The 22,164-nt window shown below is 40.3% G+C and overlaps 2 protein-coding genes across 2 annotated transcripts in view; one reads left to right on the plus strand and one right to left on the minus strand.

The window, feature by feature from the left end:
* The window catches only part of LOC134820740 (muscle M-line assembly protein unc-89-like), a 204,831-nt gene that overhangs the window by 112,004 nt on the left and 70,663 nt on the right, over positions 1-22,164 (plus strand). The gene's annotated exons all lie outside the window — the stretch shown is intronic.
* On the minus strand, positions 935-21,656 carry LOC134821085 (uncharacterized). The gene is made up of 7 exons (XM_063831752.1): positions 21,628-21,656; positions 4,881-4,935; positions 4,054-4,395; positions 3,443-3,760; positions 2,715-3,020; positions 1,081-1,422; positions 935-954 (listed from the first exon to the last, which is right to left on the minus strand). Exons 3-7 carry the CDS (start codon positions 4,136-4,138, stop codon positions 935-937), a joined length of 1,071 nt encoding a protein of 356 aa, XP_063687822.1. The 5' UTR covers positions 4,139-4,395; positions 4,881-4,935; positions 21,628-21,656.

Below are 22,164 nucleotides of genomic sequence, written 5' to 3' on the forward strand. Positions count from 1 at the left end.
ACCCACCAACTCCTAAGAAATTTACCGAAAGTAAGGAAGTTGACAACAATGTCTTTGAAAGTAGATGTTGCTGAATCTGGATATTCTTTAGATTCCGCAGCACATTGGTATGTCACGGGATTCACACCCGCAGCTGCAGCTACACTTGTAAGAGTGGTAACATCAATGGTCAGAGTTGATGTCTGAATTTTGGTACCAGAGACAGCTGATCCCTGTGCGATGGTGTACCCTCCACTACCACTTGTTATAGCAGCACCAGAATTATCCTTCCACGACACAGTGACATCTGTAACCACATCTCCGATTTCACAAGTCAATGTCTGAGCCACAGCGGTGGTGGCTTTTTTAGGAGTCTCCGGATCGACGGCTGAAATAATTTGATTCTTTCAAACTCACAAAACAATTTGTATGTTAAAATATCATTACATGTAGTTGTACCTGAAATAGCCTAAATTAAGAAAGATTACTGCTGCAAAATTCGAATAAGACCTCGTTATATGCATTGTGGTTCTAAAAATGTATCAAGATTACTCACTGAAAACGTTCGAGTTGACAGCAGTCTCTTCTGGAGACGCTGATGTTTTTGCATGCTCGTCAGATTGAATTACACAAGTGAAAAGAGCATCAGCCGTGTTTTCAGCACCAGGTACGGTCAGAATTGTAGTTTGAATGTTGGTGCCAGGAACGTAAGTTCCAATGTCAATAGCATAGCTGTCAGTACCGTCAGTTATAACACCACCCGAACTAGGTTTATTCCATGTTACCGCCTCCAGCTGCTTACTCAAACCACTTACTACACAAGATATTGTAGCTTGTGTGTTTGCCAGCACTTCGCTACCCTTAGCTTCTACACCTGAAACAATCAGTCATTTAGAATAAGCCCGCAATAAAAAATATAAACAGTATTGTACAGAAACTGAATCATTGAACTTTCTCAACTAAATTCACTGGATCCTATGATGAGTTTAATTTTGTTTCAACAGTAGGATGTAAGTTCAAGTTATCTTAGATATAAAGTTAAAACAGCAGAGCATCATTTATGGGCAGTTATAAATACCCACCAAGTTCTAAGAAACTTACCGAAAGTAAGGAAGTCGACAACAATGTCTTTGAAAGTAGATGTTGCTGAATCTGGATATTCTTTAGATTCCGCAGCACATTGGTATGTCACGGGATTCACACCCGCAGCTGCAGCTACACTTGTAAGAGTGGTAACATCAATGGTCAGAGTTGATGTCTGAATTTTGGTACCAGAGACAGCTGTTCCCTGTGCGATGGTGTACCCTCCACTACCACTTGTTATAGCAGCCCCAGAATTATCCTTCCACGACACAGTGACATCTGTAACCACATCTCCGATTTCACAAGTCAATGTCTGAGCCACAGCGGTGGTGGCTTTTTTAGGAGTATCTGGACCGACGGCTGAAATAATTTGATTCTTTCAAACTTACAAAACGTTAAAAAAAGCAAGGAATGCGGATGGTTATGCCAGGATATGTAAATTACTTTTACAAAGACGGCAAATTGCCAGCTCACACCAGAGAAGCATTCTGCAAATTTGAGATTTTGACAATACACGGCATCATCGTAAAGAATGCGCTTACATTAATGCACCGCATGAAGCACTTTCCTAACACAGTACCTGTATCAATTAGAAATTTGTTTCCAGATAACATACCCACGCATGGTTCAAATCATGAGAACAGTAGCGAATGGCTAGATACGTACAATAACCGATGTTTCAAAGCATCCATCTTTTTTAAAGGACCTTTACTAGCTCTAACAGACACCAACAAGAACATCACGTCCCTACCTAGCTTATTTTCAATAAATATTTACAAATCGAACGCAAAACGCGTGCTTCTTGAGCAACAGTCAACACTAGCTAACTCAGAGGACAGCTGGCCAGCATTTCTGCTACACAACGTACCTGGTTTGAGGAAGTCCAATAGATGAGGGATGATTGAGTAATACAGCGACCAATAATCGCTAAATCATGACATCATATCATAACATAACATAACATAGGACGACAGCAAACACACAATAAACGAGCAGTAATAAACAACGTTCGCTTAATGGACTGACATATTTCAGCATATTTTTCACTGCCAAAGCGCTGATAACAGCAAGCCTTACCCCACTCCGCGCGGCTTTTTAATGCACAAAATCTTAAAGATAATTCTCGCGATAAAATTTTCATCGTCACGCTTGAAAATTTCTAGAAATTAGAATAGCCGTATATTATAACAAACTATAGCAAGCAGAATTAAAAGATAAAAGGTTCTGGGACTTAAGTGGTACAAATAAAATGAAAGGCATGCTGATGCTAATCATGCTTACGTACTGTAATGTGTCGAGAGTTTTTTTTTATTTAATTTTTACTATTTGACAAAATAATTGATCTTTTTAGTGTGAGTGTGATTTCAACTTTGAGTTTGAAAATATTTTGAAACGACTTTCGATATTATTGATTATTATATTATATTTAATAAACTGGCTCAAAGCCCTTAGAGGTGGCTCTATACGGGTCTTTACAACAACAACAAAACATTTGGTATGTTAAAATATTATTACATGTAGTTGTAACTAAAATAGCCTAAATTAAGAAAGATTACTGCTGCAAAATTAGAATAAGACAGCTAGTTTATTTTTGAAAAATGTTTAAATTTGTATTAGTTTTCTCTGAATAGTACGGAATAGTAATCACTCACTGAAGGTATTCAAGGTTACGGACGTTGAAACTTCTGTCGCATCATCTCGGGCTGCAGGTGTGATCAGACAGTTGTAAGTTGAATCAGCGGTGTTCTGTGCACTAGCAACAGTCAGAGTGGTAGTTTGAGAATCTCCAACAAGTGAACCTTCGTTAGAGGTATAACCGGTCTCACCAGTCGTTACGTCCGTACCATCAGATTTCTGCCATTTTACAGTCTGCAATGCTGCAGTTAAACCGGTCACTTTGCAAGATATCTCTACTGCGTCCTTTCCTCTGAGTACTTCTTTGTTCCCAGCGGTGACCACTGAAAATAACATGTTGTTATTAAAGGAAGTTGCCTCATCACAGCGTGCCAACAGCTCAGTGTCTAAGAGCGGGAATGCTTTACCATTTATCATTGCAATTGTTTTCAGATAATTTTATAGTTTTCTTGATAACAGTAAATTATATTTATCTGATACATGTAGATTGTAGTTGTATCAATGAATTAATAAATTGAAATTAAAATAATGACCATAGAAAAAAGAATCACAAAACAAGTTTATATCATCACTTAACAGGACATGCAGGCATTGTTTTTTAGATAAGAGATCAACAATATGATTAGTGATTATTCATCGACCGAAATAATTGTGTTGTTATTGAATATTGATTTGTACTACTTTTTGGAGCGTGCCTTTTGCAGTGTTCTCCTAATATTTTAGCAATTGAAATAATGTGACTCACCGATGGGAGTAACTACAACGCTCTTTTCGTATACTGGGGATCCAGGGTAATATCTTGACGTCACTGAGCATTTGTATGTTGTAGCAGAGCTGAGCGTCGACAAGATAGTTGTCTTTATAGTTAGTATTGGTGTCTGTGCTCCATTTAAAAATGTAGCTGTCCCATCATCGACAATATAATTAGAAGTGTCATCAGTGGGAACATCATCACCGTTATGATCTATCCACTTAACTTCGGCTCTATTTTCAAGCCCGGCTATGTCACATGATATCGTCTGTTCTACACCAGTTGTAATACTTCTATCGTGTGGAGTTATAGCTGAAATTGAAATTTTGTTATTTATAAATTTTAAATCATTGTTTGTTGTTATACATATTATGACAATTTAATACGTGATATTACCAAGGTGGTAAAATATGTGAATCTCTATTGTAGCACTGAAACAGTGGTGTAGAATTGTCGAATCTAGACTTTTAGAGTTGAAGCAGAACTGTCACAGTAATGTTTTAGTTCCGAATCAGTCCTTTTGTTTTGACTTCTGTCGAGAATTTGGTTTAAACGAGAAGGACGACTTTTGATACATCAATTAAAGCTGAGATAGCAAGACTTACTGTAAAATCTAAGTTCAGGATATTCCTCCTTGGTTGTAGCGCCAGTGCTATCAGCAGGATCAGTAACTACACAAGTAAACTGCATGTCATCCCTTGTAGTATCAGAACCTGCCACCTTCAAGGTGGTTGTTTGTGTTCCATCTGTTCCATCTCCACTAATGTACGAAGCTGCTCCCAAATCTGGTGTGTAGGTGTTGTCATCGGTCAAGATTGTACTATCCAATTTCCACACGACGGTGGTCACCTCTGCAGTCAAACTACTGATTTCACATTTTACAGTGAATGTAGCAGCTGCGCTTTCTAGAACTTCTCTACTGTGAGCTGATAAATTTATCGCTGAACCTGAAATAACGGGAATTTAAGGTTACTAAACCACTGGAATAACATGTTACTTATAATAATTTTATTCACATGTAAAATATTTTAATACAATATCAATAGTAACCAATAGATTTAGTGAATTAGGATTAAAGAACTAGATAATATAATATGATATTTCCATCACAGAAGATCTGCTACAGTTGGGGAAGCACAGCATATCGCCTTTGACATGTGACAGCTATTTATGGATTTTACAATGTGGTCGCATGTCCAACCCCACCCCTAGAAAAATCTTTCGAATAAAGTTCAACAGATATTATGTAAATTGGTAACAATATTCAAATTTAGTTTAAAATGTCGTGGTATAGATAGTTGGCACATCAGCTGATTTCAAAACAGGGAACCAAACTGGCAAAGCTTGAACTACAGGTTTTGAGACATAAACATGTACTTAAGACAGCTTCATTTTGAACAAGATCACAAATTAGCACTTTTAAATAACTTACTAGCTCCAAGACAGTACAAAGAGGAGTAAAAGTTTTGTTTTCCATTCTTTCATGCCTGATAAGATGTTGAAATTAAAATTTATAATCTGAAACGTATACTGTGTCATTATAACATTTCCACAAATCACAAAGCCTCCAGTAACGAGCTAGTATTAAACAAGTTAAATTCTTATCAGGACCTTGTATAGGGCCCAGATCTGACTCAAGCTATTTTTAATTATTATTAAATTAAGCAGTTTTATAACTGCTGATCATCTATAAAAGATAAAATCATCCTTAAGAACCGCCTGCTACAATTCAACCAATTATGACATATTGTGGCAGCAATAAGATGAGGAGTACAAACATTATCCACAAAACAATGAAATTAAAGAAAGGGAAATTGGTTTTCAAATCTCAAAATCAATGAATTTTTTATAGATTTGTAATATAATTCATTAGATAATAATATAATTCATTAGATAATCATTGTAACTTGTTCAAATTGTACCTTAGAATGATGCCACTAAATATGGGAAGATTTTACACAAGTTTGTAAAAACACTCATATGGTCAGTAGATTGATCATCTGGCCCCCAGCAGAGGTGACCTGACAGATCTTATGGAGTTATGGTCTGCATTAAGGCTCTAATAATAATAATAATAATTCTATACTGTTACATAATTTAAAAATTATGGCCCCTTATTGTGGGCAGAGTATGTGTCTTTATTTAAGTGTCCTGATTTACAAATCATCTGAGTAACTGCATTGAAATAATTTAAGGAGAGTACCATAAAAACGTTAAAACAAAAGGAGTAACAACTAGAACATACTTATATTAATATCAACATTAGAACAAAATACAGTCACCTAATTCTCTTCTCCTACGGTTGAGTATAGAGGAACCATCTAGTCTTTGGCGTGTATTAGGGACTTAGACCATTACAAATACCCTACTGTAAGTTTGCAAGGTATGTGGACTAAGTGGGTCGAGAGTACTCGACTTGGAAGTGGGTGTTGAGAATTCTCAACTAAACTAGAAGATAATGATGTCCAGAAGATGAGGCAGTAGATGGAGTAGTAAAGGAGTAGTAGAGGCTGAAGGGGGAGTGATGTCATAAGGAGATGTAGGACATGAAGGGGGATGGAGGTGAAGGAGCACTAATAAGTATAAGTATCAATTCTATGATAGTTCATCGATGGCGATCTGTGCTAAAGATCGGAAGGCAGTGATGCTGCCATCACTACCATCTCTTAAGATAGACCAGCATGGTTGGTCACTAGTGGAGTGCTCTTGAATGGTTTCTCTGTAGGAACAGCGGTACAGTGGACAAGAGAAGATTCGATGGTAATTGTTGTCCAACATCTGACAATTCGGACACTGAGGGTCGCAGTTGTTGGCAACCCTTGCCTTGAATGCTGTGAAGGTGATGTCATGGCCATGCAAGAGAGACATTACTTTAGTGTCTGTGCTCCTGCTTGAGTAGCGAGGAAACAACTTTTTGCTCCTCTCATCGATGTTATCTAGTATCTCACCCGGATTTATTCTAGGGTTCAGTAGGAGATGTTTATTCCAAGTGAAGTCCATAAAGCGGGTTATTTCGTCTTTTGAATAGCTGACAACACCGTTGTGGACACTAGTCAGAAGGTCTATTCTGCTTCTGTTGAGCTCGTTGGACCCCCTTGTCCACGTTAGGAACTTACGTATCCCATCAATATGGTGCTGATATCGATGGGCCTTTGCCTCCTCTAGCTGTAAGATGAGTCCTTGCATAAATGGGTCACTTGTAAGTGCTTTTATTATGAATTTTATAGTGATCATCTTGTAGGATATCTCAAGGGGTGGAATTCCAAGCGCGACAGATGTCAAATCTTTGGGAGGATGGTGAGTGGATCCACTTATTTTCAAGAGGACCCTGGCATAGAAGTCTTTGAAAGTGTCTAGGTTATCTTTTAGCCATATTGGAGCAGCATATAGAAGTTTTGTGAGTACTACTGTTTTGAAGAGCATTTTGAGTGAGCTTGCATTCAGGCCTCTGTGGCGGGTGGAGTTTTGAGTGATCCTGTACCAGGCAAACCAGCATTGTTTCAATTTAAATTTTGCGTGACTCTTGAACGTAAGTTTGTCGTCTATCCTCAGTCCAAGAACAGTTGATTGACATGTATATGTTATGGGTCTACTGCCGATAATGAGTGGTCCAAAGGCTGTGACATCAGGTGCAGATGAGGATGTTGGTGTGATCATAATACACTCGGTCTTGTTTTTGTCGCAGTTTGGGATAAGTTTCCACTTACTGCACCAGACATGAAGGTACTTGCACATCAACTGCATAATTCGATGAGCACATATAGGATCTATGTGAGAGACTGCTATGCTTCCATCATCAGCATATTTGAAGAGGCTTGAGTTAGAGCTGCATTCCAGTGGGAGCTGGTCCTTGCATAACATATCCGAGATGTAGAGGATAAATAGCAGGGGTGCAAGGACAGAGCCTTGGGGAAGCCCAAACCATCCACATGAGCGTTGAAATCCGAGACTGTTGTTAACCCTCAGCCGTACTTTGCGGGATAACAGGAAGTTATTTATTATCCGCAAAATGTTCCCTTGTATTTGGTATTTGCTGAGCTTGAAAATCAGGCCTTTCACCCATACACTATCAAATGCTTTGCTAAAATCGATGCATAGTAGGAAAGTAGTGAGTTTTTTCCTCTTGCATTCATCTAGAGTAGCTACTAATTTATAAAGATACCTTGCAGTATTTCTTTGAGGTCTAAAGCCTTCTTGCTCTTCGTCGAGTAAGCCCTCTAGTTCGCAATGGAGCTTTATTCTTCGTTCCAAGATCTTTTCTAGCAGCTTTCCAACATATGATGATATCGATATTGGTCTATAAGCAGAGGGGTTCATGTAGTTATCCTTCCCATCCTTTTTGATGAAAGTGACATTGGATACCTCCCAGACCCATACACCAGTCTCAAGAACAAGGTCATATAGTTTTGTTAGAATCTGAAGAGCTGACACAGGCAGATGTTTCAGGATTTTTGGGTGAAGATTATCAGTGTCAAAACTTTTGGCATTGCTATTTTGAGCCTTCAGTGCTAAAGTAACTTCCTCTAGACCTATTTTCCCATTCAGATGATCATTAATGATTGGATCTAATTGGTCGGTAGGGAACTGAGTTGATATAATGTTGTCATAGCAGCTATTGATTTCTTGTTCGAAGACATGATCAAAACTGCATCCATTCATGTGTTCACCCGAGAAGAATGATTTGTACAAGATGTTTTCTTTCTGAGTTCTGTCAGAGTGGAGGATACCACCATCCATAAGATTTCCCATGTACTCGTTAGGCTTATTGGTCAATGTCTTCTTATAATTTTTCCAGAATATTTGAGACTGAGCAACATTGAGATTTTCCAGTTGCTGATGAATCCATTTGTTTTTTTCGGATATCAAGGTATTAGAAAACTCCTCCTTTGCTTGTTTGTGGAGGGAGATGTTATACGGTGTGTAGCTGGTTTTCATGGTTTCCTGCGCAGCTTGAAGAGTTCGTGAAAGGTCTGTAAGGAGAGAGTTCCAGAAAGGTTTTGAGTGGGTACTGACTTTCTTGAGAGGAATCCATTCATTACCAATCGCAGATAAAATGTTTTTAAAGTCTTGCCACAGCTTTAGAGGGTCTATGTAAGAGTTGATCCTGCCAGTTATGCCAAGGAGAAGGGCCCTGTTAAGTGATCCACACCAAGCATTCCAGTCTGTTTTATCAATGTCCCAGTAGAGAAGAGGAGATGCAGATTGAGCAGTTTGTGTATGACAGAATTGGTGGATGATTGGTAAAGCCCCCTCCCGGGTTGCAACATTGCCATGTTACGCAAATAATTGCCGCGCTAACGAAATATTTGCCATCTTAGCAAAATATGCGCCGTGTTATGATGTATTTGCCAGGCTGCGCGTGATGATGCAAATATTTCATAAGGAGGCGAATTTTACGTTAGGAAAATGCGCATTCTTAGCAAAATATTTGCCAAACGGTCAGACGCGCGCTGCACGCTCCTTTTTAGTTTGTTTACGCGAGAATGAAATCTTCGCATTCTTAGCAAAATATTCGCCTCTTTATAATTTATTTGCGCGAGAGTTAAATCTACGCTTTCTTAGCAAAATATTCGCCACCTTATAATTTATTTGCGGGAGAGTTAAATCTACGCTTTCTTAGCATAATATTTGCCGCCTTATAATTTATTTGCGGGAGAGTTAAATCTAGCTACGCTTTCTTAGAAAAATCTTTGCCACCTTATATTTTACATAACTTCATTTGTGATAGGAATTAGGATCATATGCTGCTTACGACTCTGCAGTGGATCACATACTGTATACGTGGATTGAACTGACCCGAAGGAATTATGATCAGTGGATCGAAATACATAACGTGACCGACGAATCGCGTCCACAAGATCACTTCGAAATAAGTAACGTGAACCGGCCTGACGAATCACTTGATGAGTTTATGATCCAAAAGAAGGATAGGATCTGACCTGAACTTGGAAATAAGATAGGATATTGTGTCGCACTGAATATAATAGAGTACGCTACCTGGATTGTAGTGCGACACATACTGTAGTCAGTGTAGTGCGAAAGATTACTTTTATAGTGTTAGCAGTTAAAAATCTAAACTTCATCCCGTTTCAAATATCAAACCACAGTACGAATTATTGCACTAATGCCGGTTATAATGAGGTCTAAAACACACGCTCAAAGTTAAAGTGTGTTTATATTTACCAATTAAACTTTAGTTGATGTTAACTTGTTAATTATAACTGTGTACGAGAACGACTACCTACCTAACAGTAACCGCTTCGATTTGTTTAACAAAACATCATTTTCCGAACTAGAGTGCGGTACCTATGACTTAGACTTTACTCCGCTAGAAACAACAAAATTTAAACAATTGGACAGTAGCGAATCTACCTAGCGAACTTTAGTGTTAGAACTTAGCGGTGACCGACAACTAGGAACCTCTCATTCCGGCCTCCCACAGCTAGGTATCACATGACATGGCCCAATCAGTGACGTATCATTTGTGATGTGATCCATATTATTCACATGACAGTTTAGTAAGTAGTTGTGTTTGAGAAGTGTTTGAGCTCTCGGCATGTGTTCACATAACGGACGTGAACCAGGTCCAAAAGGGGCTGGTTCTCGTATCCAAGGATGTGAGCCGAGCATGCACTGAAGCGGAAAGCTGCTGAACAGCCCAAGGCAGTAGAGCCAAGGCGTCCGGATCTGCACAGCACTCTGAAGCGAAGACCTCAGAAGAATTCCTCCTTCCTTCTACATGCACCTCCACGAGACGGGACGAGCCCTTTGTTATCTTCGGCGGGAAGACAGATCGGAATGTACGAGTCGTTGCCTTCTCTACAGCCCGGAACCTTGCTACGCTGGCATGGTAGCAGCTGGATTGCAGACGGCACGTTTTACGTCGCCCCGAATATATTCACCCAGAGCTATACTATTCATGCTGTTATTGACCAGAAATTTTTGCTGTGAAATCAGTGGATACCTGAAGATTGAGAGATGGACGCCTCGAGATTGTTCTACAACAAACTTTTTGTGAATTACCTAAGTTATGTTTGTAAACAGTAAAATAACTAATTCGTCAATCATGGATATGCAGATGATCCAGTTTCTCTCTAAACTTAAAACTCCGTAATATTTTAAATCGATTTACTCGCGCATTCTTGGAAAAAATAATTGCCAAACAGTTTGACGCGCGTTGCACGCCCCTTTTTGGTTTGTTTACGCGAGAATGCAATCTTCGCATTATTAGCAAAATATTCGCGTCCTTATAATTATTTGCGCGACGCAAATAAATCTTCGCTTCCTTAGGGAAATATCGCCACCTTATAATTTATTTGCGAGAGGATTCAATTTGTGTTTTTTATGTTCGTGCAGTTCTTAGCAAAATATTTATCTGAACGAAAGCTCAAAATTTACCGAGAAATTGACCGTCTAATTAATCTATTTTGATGACTGTTTCTGACCTAAAATTGCACAAAAAATCGATTTAAGTAGGTTTCAGAACCTATAAACAAATCCTTATTCCTCAAAATTTATGTTTTATAGTTAATACGAGCAACAAGCAACGCCAACATGTAGGTATATTGTATTGATCCTTCGGTTCTACAGCTCTTGACCTAGGGCTGAAACCGTAAGATCGAGGCAATCCTCACCTCAACTGATCGAACTTGATCGGAGAGCAGAGTACGACAAAACACAGCAGGTAAGCAATTCATTTTTCTGACTGTTCCTCACCTGTACAACGTTGCACGAGAAATCGATTTAAATTGGTTTTACAGCCCTAATCATGACCTACGGAGTTGAACTTAAGCTGAGACCGAAAGATCGAGGCAATCCTCACCTTCAATGATCGAACAGGTACTACTAACATCGATCACGTGATATGACCGTAAGTTGACCCGAACTAAAGTCAACTACCTTCTGAACACGCACTGAAGTCCACCAGGGAAATATATTGAAAAATATATTTTGTCAAACTCGAAGAAAACTTCTTGTGAATTACCTAAGTTATGTTTGTAAACAGTAAAATAACTAATTCGTCAATCATGGATATGCAGATGATCCAGTTTCTCTCTAAACTTAAAACTTCGTGATATTTCAATCGATTTTACTCGAATTCTTTAAAAAATATTTGCCTAATAACGGTCTGACGCGCGTTGCACGCTCCTTTTTAGTTTGTTTACACGAGAATGAAATCTTCGCATTGTTAGCAAAATATTCGCCTCCTTATAATTTATTTGCGCGAAAGTTAAATCTACGCTTTCTTAGCAAAATATTCGCCTCCTTATGATTTATTCGCGCGAGGATTGAATATGCGCGTTTTTAAGTTCTTACTTCTTAGCAAAATATTTATTTGAACGAAAACTCAAAATTTACCGAGAAATCGACCTTTTTATTAACTCATTTTGATGACTGTTTCTGATCAGAAATTGCACGAAAAATCGATTTAACTAGGTTTCAGAACCTATAAACAATTCTTTATCCGTCAAAATTGATTTTTTATAGTTAATACGAGCAACAAGCAACATATATTTTGATCCTATTATATGGTTCTACTCATGGTATGACCTAGGGAGTTAAGCTGAAACCGAAAGATCGAGGCAATCGAACAAGTAGGTACTAACACAATTTTCAGATAGAAATGTTCGTTGCAATATTATTTTTATTGCAGCTTTGCAACTTGAGCGAAGTAAAGAGCAAAGTACGAAAAAACACAGCAGGCAAGCAACTCATTTTGGTGACTATTCCTCATTTAACTGCTAACGTTGCACGAGAAATCGATTTTAGTTGGTTTTAAAGCCCAATAACGCTTTTACGCTTCATTAGAGACCAGAGAGAGAGAGAGTCAGGACCAGAGAGAGTCAGGATCAGAGAGAGTCAGGACCAGAGCGAGGCCCAAAATCATAGAGAGGCAGGACAGAGAGAGAGAGAGTCAGGACCAGAGAGAGAGAGAGAGTCAGGACCAGATAGAGAGTCAAGACCAGAGAGAAAGTCAGGACCAAAGCAAGTCTGAAACACAGAGAGATTCAGGACCAGAGAGAGAGAGTCAGGACCAGAGAGAATCAGGACCAGAGAGAGTCAGGACCAGAGACAGCCAGGACAAGAGACACTCAGGACCAGAGACAGTCAGGACCAGAGAGAGAGAGTTAGGACCAAAGAGAGTCAGGACCAGAGAGAGATAGTCAGGACCAGAGAGAGTCGGGACCAGAGAGAGAGAGAGAGAGAGAGAGAGAGAGAGTCAAGACCAGAGAGAGAGAGTCAGGACCAGAGAAAGTCTGAAACCCAGGGAGAGTCAGGACCAGAGAGAGAGAGAGAGAGAGAGAGAGAGAGAGAGAGAGAGAGAGAGAGAGAGAGAGAGAGAGAGAGAGAGAGAGAGAGAGAGAGAGAGAGAGAGAGAGAGAGAGAGAAAGAGAGAGAGAGAGAGAGAGAGAGAGAGAGAGAGAGAGAGAGAGAGAGAGAGAGAGAGAGAGAGAGAGAGAGTCAGGACCAGAGAGAGTCAGGACCAGAGAGAGAGAGAGAGTCAGGACCAGAAAGAGTCAGGACCAGAGAGAGTCAGGAACAGAGACAGTCAGGACAAGAGACAGTCAGGACCAGAGACAGTCAGAACCAGAGAGAGTTAGGACCAAAGACAGTCAGGACCAGAGAGTGTCCGGACCAGAGAGAGAGAGTGATCAGGACCAGAGAGAGTCAGGATCAGAGAGAGTCAGGACAGAGCGAGGCCCAAAATCATAGAGAGGTAGGACCAGAGAGAAAGAGAGTCAGGACCAGAGAGAGAGAGTCAGGACCAGATAGAGAGTCCAAGACTAGAGAGAGAGTCAGGACCAAAGCAAGTCTGAAACACAGAGAGATTCAGGACCAGAGAGAGAGAGAGTCAGGACCAGAGAGAATCAGGACCAGAGACACTCAGGACCAGAGACAGTTAGGACCAGAGAGAGAGAGAGAGTTAGGACTAAAGAGAGTCAGGACCAGAGAGAGATAGTCAGGACCAGAGAGAGTCGGAACCAGAGAGAGAGAGAGAGTCAAGACCAGAGAGAGAGAGAGTCAGGACCAGAGCAAGTCTGAACCCCAGGGAGAGTCAGGACCAGAGAGAGAGAGAGAGAGAGAGAGAGAGAGAGAGAGAGAGAGAGAGAGAGAGAGAGAGAGAGAGAGAGAGAGAGAGAGAGAGAGAGAGAGAGAGAGAGAGAGAGAGAGAGAGAGAGAGAGAGAGAGAGAGAGAGAGAGAGAGAGAGAGAGAGAGAGAGAGAGAGAGAGAGAGAGAGAGAGAGAGAGAGAGAGAGAGAGAGAGAGAGAGAGTCAGGACCAGAGAGAGTCAGGACCAGAGAGAGAGAGAGAGAGAGAGTCAGACCAGAAAGAGTCCAGGACCAGAGAGAGTCAGGAAGAGAGACAGTCAGGAAGAGAGAAAGAGAGAAAGAGAGAGAGGAGCGAGAGAGAGAGAGAGAGAGAGAGAGAGAGAGAGAGAGAGAGGAGAGAGAGAGAGAGAGATAGAGAGAAAGAGAGAGAGAGAGAGAGAGAGAGAGAGAGAGAGAGAGAGAGAGAGAGAGAGAGAGAGAGAGAGGAGAGAGAGAGAGAGAGAGAGAGAGAGAGAGAGAGAAAGAAATTCAGGACCAGAGAGAGAGTCAGGATCAGAGAGAGAATCAGGACCAGAGAGAGCCAGGACCGACCAGAGAGAGAGTCAGGACCAGAGAGAGAGTCAGGACCAGAAAGAGAGTCAGGTCCAGAGAGAGAGTAAGGATCAGAGAGAGAGTCAGGATCAAAGAGAGAGTCAGGATCAGAGAGAGAGTCAGGACCAGAGAGAGAGTCAGGACCAGAAAGAGAGAGAGAGTCAGGACCAGAGAGAGAGTCAGGATCAGAGAGAGAGTCAGGACCAGAGAGAGAGTCAGGACCAGAAAGAGAGGCAGGTCCAGAGAGAGAGTCAGGATCAGAAAGAGAGTAAGGATCAGAGAGAGAAAGTCAGGACCAGAGAGCATTAGGACTAGAGCGAGGTTGTTTGTTTGAGTAACATAATAATTTTCAGGAATAAGAAAGCGTAAAAGCGTATTGGGCTGTAAAACCAACTATAATCGATATCTCGTGCAACGTTAGCAGTTAAATGAGGAACAGTCACCAAAATGAGTTGCTTGCCTGCTGTGTTTTTTCGTACTTTGCTCTTTACGCTCAAGTTGCATAGCTGCAATAAACATAATATTGCAACGAACATTTCTATCTGAAAATTGTGTTAGTACCTACTTGTTCGATTGCCTCGATCTTTCGGTTTCAGCTTAACTCCCTAGGTCATATCATGAGTAGAACCATAGGATCAAAATATATGTTTCTTGTTGCTCGTATTAACTATAAAATATCAATTTTGAGGGATAAGGAATTGTTTATATGTTCTGAAACCTAGTTAAATCGATTTTTCGTGCAATTTCTGATCAGAAACAGTCATCAAAATGAGTTAATAAAAAGGTCGATTTCTCGGTAAATTTTGAGTTTTCGTTCAAATAAATATTTTGCTAAGAAGTAAGAACTTAAAAAACGCGCATATTCAATCCTCGCGCGAATAAATCATAAGGAGGCGAATATATTGCTAAGAAAGCGTAGATTTAACTCTCGCGCAAATAAATTATAAGGAGGCGAATATTTTGCTAACAATGCGAAGATTTCATTCTCGTGTAAACAAACTAAAAAGGAGCGTGCAACGCGCGTCAGACCGTTATTAGGCAAATATTTTTTAAAGAATTCGAGTAAAATCGATTGAAATATCACGAAGTTTTTAAGTTTAGAGAGAAACTGGATCATCTGCATATCCATGATTGACGAATTAGTTATTTTACTGTTTACAAACATAACTTAGGTAATTCACAAGAAGTTTTCTTCGAGTTTGACAAAATATATTTTTCAATATATTTCCCTGGTGGACTTCAGTGCGTGTTCAGAAGGTAGTTGACTTTAGTTCGGGTCAACTTACGGTCATATCACGTGATCGATGTTAGTAGTACCTGTTCGATCATTGAAGGTGAGGATTGCCTCGATCTTTCGGTCTCAGCTTAAGTTCAACTCCGTAGGTCATGATTAGGGCTGTAAAACCAATTTAAATCGATTTCTCGTGCAACGTTGTACAGGTGAGGAACAGTCAGAAAAATGAATTGCTTACCTGCTGTGTTTTGTCGTACTCTGCTCTCCGATCAAGTTCGATCAGTTGAGGTGAGGATTGCCTCGATCTTACGGTTTCAGCCCTAGGTCAAGAGCTGTAGAACCGAAGGATCAATACAATATACCTACATGTTGGCGTTGCTTGTTGCTCGTATTAACTATAAAACATAAATTTTGAGGAATAAGGATTTGTTTATAGGTTCTGAAACCTACTTAAATCGATTTTTTGTGCAATTTTAGGTCAGAAACAGTCATCAAAATAGATTAATTAGACGGTCAATTTCTCGGTAAATTTTGAGCTTTCGTTCAGATAAATATTTTGCTAAGAACTGCACGAACATAAAAAACACAAATTGAATCCTCTCGCAAATAAATTATAAGGTGGCGAATATTTCCCTAAGGAAGCGAAGATTTATTTGCGTCGCGCAAATAATTATAAGGACGCGAATATTTTGCTAATAATGCGAAGATTGCATTCTCGCGTAAACAAACCAAAAGGGGCGTGCAACGCGCGTCAAACTGTTTGGCAATTATTTTTCCAAGAATGCGCGAGTAAATCGATTTAAAATATTACGGAGTTTTAAGTTGAGAGAGAAACTGGATCATCTGCATATCCATGATTGACGAATTAGTTATTTTACTGTTTACAAACATAACTTAGGTAATTCACAAAAAGTTTTCTTCGAATTTGACAAAATAGATTTTTCAATATATTTCCCTGGTGGACTTCAGTGCGTGTTCTGAAGGTAGTTGACTTTAGTTCGGGTCAACTTACGGTCATATCACGTGATCGATGTCATGAGGGGTTATTCGGAATCAGCGTTCGAAAATACACCGATTGAAGTTGGTTTAAACAGTCGGGGGCCCTTGTAGAACAATCTCGAGGCGTCCATCTCTCAATCTTCAGGTATCCACTGATTTCACAGCAAAAATTTCTGGTCAATAACAGCATGAATAGTATAGCTCTGGGTGAATATATTCGGGGCGACGTAAAACGTGCCGTCTGCAATCCAGTTGCTACCATGCCAGCGTAGCAAGGTTCCGGGCTGTAGAAAAGGGAACGACTCGTACATTCCAATCTGTCTTCCCGCCGAAGATAACAAAGGGCTCGTCCCGTCTCGTGGAGGTGCATGTAGAAGGAAGGAGGAATTCTTCTGAGGTCTTCGCTTCAGAGTGCTGTGCAGATCCGGACGCCTTGGCTCTACTGCCTTGGGCTGTTCAGCAGCTTTCCGCTTCAGTGCATGCTCGGCTCACATCCTTGGATACGAGAACCAGCCCCTTTTGGACCTGGCTCACGTCCGTTATGTGAACACATGCCGAGAGCTCAAACACTTCTCAAACACAACTACTTACTAAACTGTCATGTGAATAATATGGATCACATCACAAATGATACGTCACTGATTGGGCCATGTCATGTGATACCTAGCTGTGGGAGGCCGGAATGAGAGGTTCCTAGTTGTCGGTCACCGCTAAGTTCTAACACTAAAGTTCGCTAGGTAGATTCGCTACTGTCCAATTGTTTAAATTTTGTTGTTTCTAGCGGAGTAAAGTCTAAGTCATAGGTACCGCACTCTAGTTCGGAAAATGATGTTTTGTTAAACAAATCGAAGCGGTTACTGTTAGGTAGGTAGTCGTACTCGAACACAGTTATAATTAACAAGTTAACATCAACTAAAGTTTAATTGGTAAATATAAACACACTTTAACTTTGAGCGTGTGTTTTAGACCTCATTATAACCGGCATTAGTGCAATAATTCGTACTGTGGTTTGATATTTGAAACGGGATGAAGTTTAGATTTTTAACTGCTAACACTATAAAAGTAATCTTTCGCACTACACTGACTACAGTATGTGTCGCACTACAATCCAGGTAGCGTACTCTATTATATTCAGTGCGACACAATATCCTATCTTATTTCCAAGTTCAGGTCAGATCCTATCCTTCTTTTGGATCATAAACTCATCAAGTGATTCGTCAGGCCGGTTCACGTTACTTATTTCGAAGTGATCTTGTGGACGCGATTCGTCGGTCACGTTATGTATTTCGATCCACTGATCATAATTCCTTCGGGTCAGTTCAATCCACGTATACAGTATGTGATCCACTGCAGAGTCGTAAGCAGCATATGATCCTAATTCCTATCACAAATGAAGTTATGTAAAATATAAGGTGGCAAAGATTTTTCTAAGAAAGCGTAGCTAGATTTAACTCTCCCGCAAATAAATTATAAGGCGGCAAATATTATGCTAAGAAAGCGTAGATTTAACTCTCCCGCAAATAAATTATAAGGTGGCGAATATTTTGCTAAGAAAGCGTAGATTTAACTCTCGCGCAAACAAATTATAAGGTGGCGAATATTTTGCTAAGAAAGCGTAGATTTAACTCTCGCGCAAATAAATTATAAAGAGGCGAATATTTTGCTAAGAATGCGAAGATTTCATTCTCGCGTAAACAAACTAAAAAGGAGCGTGCAGCGCGCGTCTGACCGTTTGGCAAATATTTTGCTAAGAATGCGCATTTTCCTAACGTAAAATTCGCCTCCTTATGAAATATTTGCATCATCACGCGCAGCCTGGCAAATACATCATAACACGGCGCATATTTTGCTAAGATGGCAAATATTTCGTTAGCGCGGCAATTATTTGCGTAACATGGCAATGTTGCAACCCGGGAGGGGGCTTGGTAAGTGACCTCTATTTGGAGCACCTGTGAAGAGTTCACTTTCACTGTCAATGCTGGACGATTGGTATAGCCTACATACTTTACCCTTCAACAAAGCAAGGTCAATGATACTCCCACCATTATGGGAGACGAATGTATTGGTGTTCGGAGTGATGCATGTCAGATTATGCTGAGCGATGAATGAATCCAGCTGTCTTCCACGGTCGGTTGTGATGATATCTCCCCAGGAGATGTGCCTACTGTTGAAGTCACCAATTATTATTACATCTTTGATTTTGAACTTGGAGCAGTATTGGAGAGCTTTTGTGATGTTGGTAAGTGCTGAGCTCAGGTTGTTTGTAGAAGTTAGGGAGTGGTTTACATATACATTACCAATCATTACTACCGTTGAATTGTACCTAACAGTGACCCAGAGTGCATCAGTGGTTGTATCTTGAAGTTCACTGATTTGTTGTGGGACAAGCCTGGGGGAAACACTGGTGGACACTCCTCTGCTATTGTTTACCGAAAATGTATCCAGATTATGAAAGGTATTTAAGTGGGGTCTGGAGTTATCCAGTAGAGTTTCTTGTAGAGCCACAATGTCATTTTTGAACTTAAAGTTGAATCTATCAATTGCTGTAATAGACCTGTTTGATAGCCCACTGACATTTATTTGACAGATATGAAGACTTCCGTTGTTTTTAGTAATCATGGTGGTTACTTTGTTTAATCAGATTCATTTTTTCTATGAAATGTGGGCATTGGTTTGAGAAGGCTGTATGATTTCCTCTGCAGTTGCGGCAGCAGTAATTTGATGGATGGGTTCTCTCCGGGCATTCTTTATCAGTGTGGTTTTCTGAGGAACAGAATCCACATGCTGCTTTGCTGCGGCACCATTTCACAGGGTGTCCAAATCTTTTGCAGCCATGACATTGCATTGGTTTTTTGGTGAACTTGAATTGAGCAACTTCTAGCCATAAGTGTTCAAGACCGAATCCCTTGCTTATTGCTTGTGTAAGATCCTCATGTGACTTAAAGATGACTTTAACAGAGTTTGATGATTTGCCCAAGCGAGTTACGTGAGTGCTATTCAAATTGGCATTATTAAGTCCATCAGAGACAGAGCCCATATCAATGTTTATGGGGACATGCCTTATGATGCCTACATGCTTTGTCAGATGCTGGTCAGTCATTCTGAATATCGCTGTGCCCATTTTTGCGCTGGTGTCTTTAAAATAGTGGGATTGCCATCCATTTAGTACTTGTTTGATATCATCCTCAGAGTTTAGTTGAAGAATGATGTTGCCATATCTTGTCTTTTTAATGTACTTTATCTTCATTTGCTTAAACAGTTTGTTAAACTCTGATTTAAGTGAGGTATCATTTGACACCACCTTTTTGTTTGTGACTTGCTTTATGATAACAGACATCTTGGGATCAACTAAATAGTCGGTTCCCACTGCACTAGCTGATTTTTTTGTTAACTCTTTGACTGGGGGTTCTATGAAAGTGTTGGTGCTCAAATGAGAGTGAGGTGGTCTTGCCTTTTCAGAATATGATGCAGGTGGTTTGTATACATTTTCTGCAGACATTGTAAAGGGCTTGCTCTGAGCTGGATTATGGGATAGAGTTATGGCGGAGATTAACGTTTTTACATCTTCTTTTAGTGCAGCTCTTAGTTCCATTGTGATGGAGTCTTTGAGTTGCTGAATATTGGTAATCTCATGTTCAGATTGCTGTGACTTCGTATCTTGGTAGTCAGGGAGTGAAAATTGGGAGATATCAAAATCTCCTTCAAGGGAACTTGAGGTAGTATCATTCACCAGTTTATCTTTTTTCTCAACAGCATCTATGAATTTCTCCTGAGTATGTAGAGATATCTTTTCCAGGATATCATCAAAGGAAATAGAGTTGCAGCCATTGCAAAACCATTTGTTGTTCTGGGAGATTCCAAGTGCTGTGAAATTTGTGTGGCTCAGGGTACGCATCTTTTGTTTGTGAGCTGTTACTTGTTTCACCTTGTAACAGGTGTAATGAACTGAAAGTTTGCATAGATAGCATGTAAGAAGCTGATCAGCGCTAACATCTTGGTTACAGATTGTACATGAGCCACCAGTATCATTGATACCCTCCTCAGCTCTAGATTCAATTCTGTAGTCAAAATTGTTGTTAAATGTTATGTTGGGAGGTGTGAATGCATCCCCATCTTCTTGATCCGTCTCGTTGATGTCAGGTGTACTGCCTTCAAGTACAAGTGAGCTAGATGATGTTGATGATAGAGTGCTCCTTTCACTTGATTCCATCCTGTATCTTTGTGGAGGTTCTTTCGATTCTGGTTCAACAGAGTTATTTTTGCCAGACTCTAGCATATCATGCTTAGGTGTTAAGCTTTGAGGTTTGAGTCTTAGCAGATTCAACTTTTTCAGTGACGAAGCTAGTTGTAAGTTTAGTTTTGTAGGTGTAGTCCTCCTTTGGGAAGGAGCTAGTGGACAAACAGATCAAAGGTTCTCTAAAGGTAAAACCAAATAGTGCCACCTTATCCTCAGCACCGTGACTGCTACGAAAGGATTGCTTTCCATATAATCTGCGTCTTAGATCCTGATCAGTATCTTGATTAGTAGGACTGATACCATGGTCAGAAAGGACACTTAACATCTGTGGTCTGATCAGTTCTATCCACTCCAGTTCAGCAATTTCGTTGCTTTGAGGGTCTTTGAAGTAAGTTAGCTGAGAAAGTAGTTTGACCCTTTCAGCAGGAGAGAGATATGTTGCATCAGACTTCAGTTCTGCTGGTAGTAACAATTTATAGGTATTCTCATCGAAAGATAAAAGGGTACATAACATTTGCCCACTGGCATTAAAGCAGCAGATAGTGTCAGAGGTTATTTCAGAATCCGAAGAACCAGAGCCACTAAGATTTTTAGCAGCTCCTAAAATACCTGTGACACTTTCAGTACAAGATGCACCACTTCCAGTACTATCTGCCTCCATTGCAAAGTAACTTTGGACAGCTTTCAGCAGGTTGGTGTCTAGTTGTCGTAGCATTCCAGCAGCAACTATTGTTGGGGTCTTAGCTTTTTCTGGGGGGTAGAGGAAGTGTTAGCATTATTGACGTTTTGTTTTGGAATTGTTTCAACCATGATGAAGTTATTTAGGTATGTAGTACCAAAAACGAAGGCTGGAACACGTCTGGAACAGGTTTGTTTCTATCAAAAAATCAAACTTAATCACCAACCGGAAAGGTTCAGAACTTGTGGGTCTGACTCCCTTAATAGATTTGTGAAGAGGGGAAGGAGAAGCAGGACTTCTCGGGTCTGGAGAGGAGAAGCAGGACTTCTCGGGTCTGTGCTATGTCACTATGTCACTTGTCACGTTATCGTTCAACATTACACATACCTCAAATTATTTGTTATATAGTAGTGTTGAAAGTATTAAAACTCTGCTCTAAGTACTAAAACAGGCTCTAGTAGTCTGTCTGACATTAATAGAAGAAAGAGGAACATTGTGGGTACAAGGGTTGATATACACAATTGGTGAGATTCTGTACTATGCTCTTCCTTGCTGGGTCATGGCTAAGGCAGTGGTGCCATCTTAGGGAAGCACCAAATCATTGTTTGAATGTGGGATGATTTTGACACACTTTTTAAGAGATTTCACCGGCATATCCTCTAAAATCACCTGATTTGTCCAATTTTTTGTTTCTACTTTAAGAGGGGAGGGGGCCCAACAGGCTAGGGGGCGCTTTTTAGCGGGCAGGGGGCACATTATACCACAGGGGGAGGGGTGCCAACGGGGGTGCTTTTTTAGCGGGGGTTGCCAACATGCAACGTCAGGCAGGAAAGGGGGGACCCCAACCCATGTATCTGAGACACTACACAGCAAGTAGACCAAAGTCTTGTAGGAGATGCATCAACTACCCACCGAATCGGTGGG

Source organism: Bolinopsis microptera, chromosome 9, assembly GCF_026151205.1.
Source record: "Bolinopsis microptera isolate Bmic1 chromosome 9, MBARI_Bmic_1.0, whole genome shotgun sequence".
NCBI classification, from domain to species: domain Eukaryota; kingdom Metazoa; phylum Ctenophora; class Tentaculata; order Lobata; family Bolinopsidae; genus Bolinopsis; species Bolinopsis microptera.

Coding starts and splice junctions, on each gene's coding strand:
- LOC134821085 (XM_063831752.1), bottom strand. CDS start 4,138: ATGCAGTTTACTTGTGTAGTTACTGATCCTGCTGATAGCACTGGCGCT. Junction 3,761..4,053: donor TCCTGAACTTAGATTTTACA/GTAAGTCTTGCT, acceptor TTTCAATTTCAG/CTATAACTCCACACGATAGA. Junction 1,423..2,714: donor CGTAACCTTGAATACCTTCA/GTGAGTGATTAC, acceptor AAATTATTTCAG/CCGTCGGTCCAGATACTCCT.